This window comes from Onychostoma macrolepis, chromosome 15 (genome assembly GCF_012432095.1).
Source record: "Onychostoma macrolepis isolate SWU-2019 chromosome 15, ASM1243209v1, whole genome shotgun sequence".
Taxonomy (NCBI): domain Eukaryota; kingdom Metazoa; phylum Chordata; class Actinopteri; order Cypriniformes; family Cyprinidae; genus Onychostoma; species Onychostoma macrolepis.
The window spans coordinates 21,618,781-21,627,016 of record NC_081169.1 but is presented as its reverse complement, the minus strand read 5'-3'; the positions used below and the strand labels follow the sequence as shown (position 1 = coordinate 21,627,016).

At 40.1% G+C, this 8,236-nt stretch overlaps 1 protein-coding gene across 6 annotated transcripts in view; it reads right to left on the bottom strand.

Moving 5' to 3' along the window:
- Nucleotides 1–2,789: 2,789 nt before the first annotated feature.
- dchs1a (dachsous cadherin-related 1a) overlaps nt 2,790–8,236 on the bottom strand; it is a 140,541-nt gene continuing 135,094 nt past the window's right edge. For all 6 annotated transcript variants that reach the window (XM_058744348.1, XM_058744346.1, XM_058744349.1 and 3 more), the window contains 2 exons: nt 8,038–8,176; nt 2,790–7,547 (listed from right to left, as the gene is read on the bottom strand). In XM_058744348.1, the coding sequence (XP_058600331.1) occupies nt 4,957–7,547; nt 8,038–8,176 (2,730 nt within the window). In that variant the 3' untranslated portion in view covers nt 2,790–4,956. The remainder of the gene's footprint in view (nt 7,548–8,037; nt 8,177–8,236) is intronic.

The following is an 8,236-nucleotide window of genomic DNA, read 5'->3' as shown; positions in this document are numbered from 1 at the left end:
GCAGGTGTGTTAAATTTGGTGTTATCGCTCTCACTCTCTTATACTGGTCACTGGAAGTTCAACATAGCACCTCATGGCAAAGAACTCTCTGAGGATCTGAAAAAAAGAATTGTTGCTCTACATAAAGATGGCGTAGGCTATAAGAAGATTGCCAAGACCCTGAAACTGAGCTGCAGCATGGTGGCCAAGACCATACAGTGCTCAGACCATACGCCACACACTGCATCAAATTGGTCTGCATGGCTGTCTTCCCAGAAGGAAGCCTCTTCTAAAGATGATGCACAAGAAAGCCCGCAAACAGTTTGCTGAAGACAAGCAGACTAAGGACATGGATTACTGGAACCATGTCCTGTGGTCTGATGAGACCAAGATAAACTTATTTGGTTCAGATGGTGTTAAGCGTATGTGGCGGCAATCAGGTGAGGAGTACAAAGACAAGTGTGTCTTGCTTACAGTCAAGCATGGTGGTGGGAGTGTTATGGTCTGGGGCTGCATGAGTGCTGCCGGCACTGGGGAGCTACAGTTCATTGAGGGAACCATGCATGCCAACATGTACTGTGACATACTGAAGCAGAGCATGATCCCCTCCCTTCGGAGACTGGGCCGCAGGGCAGTATTCCAACATGATAACGACCCCAAACACACCTCCAAGACAACCACTGACCTGCTAAAGAAGCTGAGGGTAAAGGTGATGGACTGGCCAAGCATGTCTCCAGACCTGCATCTGTTTGAGCATCTGTGGGGCATCCTCAAACGGAAGGTGGAGGAGCGCAGAGTCTCTAACATCCACCAGCTCCGATTTTTTTTTTTTTGTCCCAGTCCAGCCCTGCTAGAAGCGTTAAAAACTTCAGGCTAGACCAGCTAATGCGCATGTCCAACCTTATGCACGCGTCTCTCAATGCTGACATAAAGGCTTCATGCAAAAACTTAGGCAGCTGACTTGCTGCCTTGCTGCCTTATGAGGCAATGACTTTGCAGGCAGCATTTTTGCACGAAGGCACCTCACGAAACTGATTTCAGACAGGCTTCTGAGGCAGCGTAACGGTTTATGATCTACAGCAAAATAGAACGAGTTTTGGTGATAACTAAACGAATATTTAATTACTGCAATACTAATTTCTCGCTAGAAATAACATCAAAAGTGCAAAAAGTTAATCAGAAATATACATTTACACCAAACGCAACTTTCAGACGCCATCTTTAATTTTTAGCTTAACCGTCACGGAATGGAACACACAGGATTGTGGGATATCACAGGCAGCGAAGGATACATCTATGCTGCCTTCAAAAATCGATCAGATGAAGGTATCTCATGAGACAGGAAGTGAAGCTAACTTTGGATTCGGAAGTACCTTGATGCCTTCCTACCTTGGAATGAGTCCTAAGAAGGCAGCATTTTTCAGTTTTCGGATGCAGTCAAAGCAACCGGAGTTTAAAGTGACGCGATGACTTTACCAATTAGCGATTGGCTCTTCTAGAAAATTGCACTTTCTCCCATTCATAAGTAACGTGCACTGTCTCGTATATCTAAAGTCTTTGAACTGACTCGCGTTCTTTCAATTTGATGTAGCTTCTCAAGAAGTGCCCACTGCACATGCGGGAGATTCTAAATCAGCAGCAAGGTCAAATACGGCCGTCTATCGCATAATTACGTAGAAATGTTGTGAGGTAGGCTTTAATAACTTTCGGTTTGAATGTTTTGTCCAACGAATATCCTTCGGTTTAAATGTTTTAGTCAAACCCACATTCAGCAACTAGTTCAGTGAGTCAAAATATTTTGTGGTTAAATGCTAGACGGTTCTTTGTGTCTCCATGGCAATACTCACAGGCAAGTCTTCATAAACACAGTGTATGACATGTCCTGTAATCCAAGCTGTCTATGGTATGGCTCTAATGATATGTTCTGAAAGATCCACAAATCATTAAGGTCTGAGTATGAGTATGGATGAATAATGACTAAATTCTTCCCCTTGTGTGGCAAGGTTTGTTACTGCCCCATTTTTTGGAATGTGTTACAGGCTCTATGATTTAAAACCTTATTTTTGGCTTTTTAAAGAATTAATTATAAGGCACCGGCTGTGAGAGATACTGTATCTAGTGTGCTGTATGTCTTTGCTCTCTACAGAGACAGGTTGGAAGAGACAAATTATCTGGTACTTCCTCTGCAGGACAGGTGGGAAGACAGAATTTTTCCCTCATCAATCTGTGCATGAGCTTTGAGACCTGATGGAAATACATAAACATTAGCTAAACTAGGATTCTGTGGTCTTTGTATGCCTGCAGTTTCATTCATGAACCAAATATTAGCTATCCCATATGTAAAGTATTTATTTTATTCAAGGGGGAATCACATATTTTTTATTTGACATACTAACATTAAATCTACATCAATATTTCTCCCATATCTGGCTGTACATCTGGATTCTATTTGGAGCTCAGTTCGTCACTTTGACTCTCCATGTTGAAACTACAGTAGATGACAGGACTACAACTACTTATGAACATCCTTAAAGGCAATTTCTGCAACTGTATGTAGAGTAAAAATAAAACACTTTTAATTTTAGTAGGACAAGTGAGAAAGTAATGTTCTACACGATACACCTGGTGAAAAAATATATGGTAACTTATGAAGATTTATAGTTGAAAAACAGTTAAAATTTCCCATGCAGTTCATATGTTTTTTTTTTTTTTTTAGATCTAAAAGAACATGTAAACCCTATTAACACAGAATATGTATACATATATATATATATATATAAAAGAAGATGTTTAAGGCTCATTATTGGAAATACATTTTAATCAGGCACTTTGTCAAGTATATAAAACGTATGTTTCAAAGGATTAAGGTGGAAACTGAACAAAATTCAGTGTTTTCTGATCATTATTTACAATACAACACCACCATTTATCATATCAATGCCCTTTGGATTATACTGGGTACAAAGGAAAGACAAACGGCTGGCCAATCTTTTGGACCACAGTGCTATTCAAAAGTAATGTAAACAGATTTCCTTCACCTATAACTGAACAGTGACTTGAACATCATGAGAAACTTTTTAAATGAACACAGAAAAACTGAACATTATTTATTTTCCTTCAAGGCAGCACAAATATAACACTTTCACAGTTACGAGTGAGGAATTGTTTGTGTACAAAAGTGAAGTATCTGCCATAAATATAGGATTCTTTAACAAGGAGAGAGATTTCATATCCTTAGGAAACACGGAAATTCTTCTGTGACCTTGAGAATCTGAACAAAGAAAAATTTTAACAATCAGTTATAAACACAATCATGATTTTCTTCAATAGGCACTGTGGATTTTCAAAATTATAAGTTGAGCCTTTCAATGAACATCAAAATATGCTGACAAAAAGATTCTGAGAAAAAAAAAACTGTCTAGAAAAAAATACTAGTAGAATTTTTAGCACTGAAATGAAGTATGGTCAAATGGCAACATTTACAATCATTTTCAAAGTGTTAGAAAATAATTTACAAAAAATATGTTTCACAATCTTTCTAGAAGAATGTCCAATGCTGCCATTATTTAGTTTGAAATTGTACAAACTGTATATTGTAGGAACAAATACATTACTAAAATCAAATCACCAGTGCTTTTCAACAAATATGGGTGTCATAATATTATTCAGCCATGTCATTTACATACACAAAGCAAAGTAATCCAGCATTTTATGGTATAATTAGCAACGTTCACCAATTGTTTTGAGTAATGATTGAAAGATGCTACAAAAAAATGTACCTATAAATGTCAGTACCTTGATTAGGGAGTAGTAGAGTTTTAAATTAATCTATCTTTTGGTCGAATTAAGTATAATATTGGATAGCTAAACATAAACATCCAGTAAAAATGATCGGTCTAAGCCTATGACAAAAAACAAAACAAAAAAACATTGAAGTTATCAGCCTATATATTGTAACAACAACATGATAACGATTTTCACTGGCCTTGAGAATATTTGTGTTAGACTCTGTGTTCAAAGAAAGACTTGATAACAAACATGAGTATAAAAAGGACAATACATTATTTCCAGTTACATTGGCAGCTCTTTCAAGGTGCTGTTAAGAGCTGCCACGACAATATTTTCCATTTCTGTTACTGTTATTTCTTTGCAGTTTTACAAAATTCCTGGCACAGATAGCTTGTCTTAGCAACTTGGTGCTTGATTTTATAATCCTCACAAAATGGGGAAAAACATTTTTTGTATATTTAGTTTCATAAGCTACAATTGTGTTCCCATTAGTCAAGCTAAGGGAGGGGAAGCAGCATGTAGAAATCAATATGATCACTGTGGTCTGCAGCAAAAACGTCAAAGACTGTACATTGGCATTTTTGCAGATACTGTACATTTTTTTTGTTGTTGTTTTTTACTGTTTTTATATAAATACTAACAGAAAAACATATTCCCCAAATACTTAAGAGCTTAATACTGAACATACTTAGAACACTTTAGAATGGCAACTGTTAATAAACTAAACAAGCTCTGATAACAAACATACTGTTACGGCCACATATATACAAATATAAATGTATGTCAATAAAATCACAGGTTATAGCAACCGCTTGACATATGTCATTCTTTTTAAACAAAAAACATCGGTACAAAAATATAAAATACAAAAAGTGTTTTTTCTTACAAAACATTGACATCAAACAGAACTGTCCTTCAAAATGTGCAAATGCTGGGCTAAGAAAATTGTCATTTGATCTTCAGGATCGTTAGAACAGCATTATAAAATAGTCATTTTTTTCTTCTTTTACAACTCAAGTCAGTAAATCGAAAGATGGGTGACAAAAGCACCACTTTCTGAAACCTCTGGCCAGCCAGTGGGGCAACATTACATACAACATGATATTGAGGACTATGCCAGAGGAGAGGCATTTTTAGAGTACCTGAGCAGGTGGGAATGCTTTCTGGTTGAGCTCTCTTTAGACAGCATTAAATCCTCAGTTCTGTCTCCTCATGTTCTAAGGAGTGCTCATTTGTACCCATAATGGAGGACGAGTGACCAACAAAGGGAGCAATGGCTGGGGAATGGGCTGCAAGTGGCGAAAGTGATGGAGAAAAACTCGGAGACATGGCTATTGAGGAAACAGTGCCATCATGGTCAATGGGAGATCGGCGCAATGAGGACAGGTGAGGAAATGTTCGGCCTACAGCAGGTTTTGGCAAAACAGTTTTGGCCCCTGGATGTGCTACAGAGGTAATAAGGGGAGGAGGGTCAATTCTGGGCTTGGGATCTGTCTTTGCTTTGGGATGAAATGGCCGCCGAGGGTTAGGTGGCGCGTTCTCATCTTTTAATCTGGCAATTTCTGTAAAGACATTAGCCAGAGGCTGAAATTGAGGGCACCAATCAAGAAGGTAGTCCCAGTTGTAGCTGCCCCTCAGTTCCTCATCACTAGCAACAATAGCTGTAAGAGAACCATCTACAGCAGGCTTACCATCCTCCGGGAAAGCATAATCTTTCGGATGCGAGATGTTAAGCCCTCTTCCAACCCCGAGATAACCACCACCTTCATCCCGGTAAGTTGGCAGCTGGCTTGGTAGTAGTGTCCCACTTAAACTTCCCAGTTTTTTCCCTTTAAACCATTGATTTGCATCCATCCCCGGCTCACAGGAAATGTCAGACAGCTGGTCTGCATCTTGCTGGATACCAGAGTCGGGCCCACGAGCAGCTATGTGCTCCTGCATGGAGGAAGAGATGCTGGAAACTTGAGGATACTCATTAATCATCCGGATCTCATCATCTTCTGCTGCTTCCGCTTCGGCAGAACCACGGCCACTGGAGTGAGATGGGTCAAGAGACCCACCTCGTGCGTAGGTACCTCCTCCGCTCCCAGTTTGGTCTGTTGCATACCCAGGAAGAGTCTGATGATACAGCTTATCACCCCCTGGAACTTTCGATTCTTCAAGACTCTCCAGAACAGTACCGTGGGATACTATTCTGGCGCAAGCCTCTTGTTCTTTGTACCTTTGGGATCTCAAGAGAAATATCACCACAACAACTATGATCAGGAACACAATGGCTGCCAAGGAAGCTGTTATAGCACTGGCAAGTACCACATTGATGTCTGTGTTCAAGCCGAAGGATGTATGGGTGACATCAATTGTGACCTGGGCAGAGGCTTTTCGGGAATTCTCCAAAGGACTGTGAGCAATAACATCCAACGTCATCTGACGTGTCTCTCTTTTTGACCGGCTTGTATGTCGATGATATGCATCCATCTTGAGGGATATCACTCCTGTAGATGTGTTGACCTCAAAGTAAGGTGAACTGTTTGCGAGTGTGTAGAGGACAATGCCGTCCACCCCTCCATCCTCATCATTAGCATTTACTTGCCCGATGCTTTGCCCTTTCTTGGCACCCTCAGGTACATGCAAGGCGAAATCTGAGTTAGTGAAAACTGGGTCATACTCATCTTCACCAGTCACGAAGACTTGAACTGTGACTGTGGCCGAGTAGTTGCCTGCATCCATTGCCATAGCAATAAAATTGAAAGCGTTTACCTTCTCGAAGTCGAATGTAAAGCGTGTTCGCACCTCACCAGAGGTTTGGTTCACTAGGAAGGAATCTTTACCATTGCCGGAATTATACATGAGGAAATATCTCAATTCTCCATATGCTCCTTTGTCATGATCAATGGCATGTAGTATGGTAACTAGAGCATTTTGGGGCTGGTTTTCACGAATGCTTGCTGTGAGTGATTTAAGAGGGAAGTAAGGCCTGTTATTATTGATGTTCTTGACCTCGACAGTTACAGGAGCAAGAGCGAAGTGGCCCTGACCGTCTGACGCCTGAATGATGAACACATGAGAGGACTCTTTCTCACTATCAAGAGACCTCCGCAGACGAAGGGACCCAGTCCAGCGATCTATAGAAAAGAGCTCAGACTCATCTCCAGAACTGATTGAGTATTGAACCTCTCCATTAGGTGTTGAGTCAGGGTCCACTGCAAAAAGTTGAAGTATTTCTCTTCCCGTTTCTGCCCCTTCATTGACAATAACGTTGTACTCAGCCCTACTGAAGGATGGAGGGTTATCATTGGTGTCCATTACAGTGATTAAAACTGGAACACTTGAGCTTCGTTGTGGTATGCCACGATCTGAGACCACAATAGTGAGATTGTAGCCATTCACACTCTCAAAGTCAAGTTTATCAACTAATATCAGTGTTCCAACTGTCTGAAATCCATGACCCTCAAAGAAACGAACACTGCTCTCGATTTGGAAGGCGTTACCAATGTTTCCACTGGCAATGGCGAAATCAAACCCGCAGTTGTCCCTAGATAAGTCCCCATCCACTGCTTCCAGGGTTAGGATGGTTGAACCAGGAACTTCATCTTCAGATACAGAGGCTCTGTACTCAGTCTGGTGGAATACAGGCGCATTGTCATTGACATCAGACACATGCACCTGAACTGTGGTAAGGGCAGTCAATGGAGGTGTTCCACTATCACTGGCTTCAATCACCACCAAAATGGAAGGGCGTTGTGAGTCAAACTCAACCTTCTGCTTGATGAACAGAGTACCTATGTAAAGAAATCACATTATAACGTAAGATTAGGGCTTTTACTACATGCTTCAAAACTGGTTCTGAACTGGTGGGTGACAGCCACATCCAACTATAGAGTCTTTAGGCATAAATTGATCTATCACTGGTAATATGGCTAATAACAACACAATAATTGGCACAGTGTGTTTTTTTATTCTTTAGGCTTGTAAATCACATTTCTTCTGTTGTTAATTATTTGCAAATTTTCCATAATTTTTTTTCTATTCACTATCACACTATTTTGATATCTCTGCAGTTCAAATTACTTTTGTTTGATTAACAAATTTGATATGCAATTAAATTGCCACTTGACATCCTAAAATGTAGGTCCTGAAGAAAAACCAGTTGATAACCACTATATCAAAAAATGATGTCTTGTTCCTTAAGAATGAATTCTACATCTGACAATGATTTGGATGAAGAACAATAAACAAAAGCAAAACAACAAGAACAAAATGACAAATTACCATTGCTTGGGTCAATGTAGAACATGTCCTTTGTTGACACGACCCTGTATGTTATCCTTCCGTTCTCTCCAGAGTCCTTATCTGTAGCAGTTACTGTGATAACTGAGCTTCCTGCTGGCGAGCGTTCTGCTAGAGTCACCTGCCAAAGACATAAATCGGTCTTAACACTGATGGCTTTGAGCAGTACATAGCATCAATT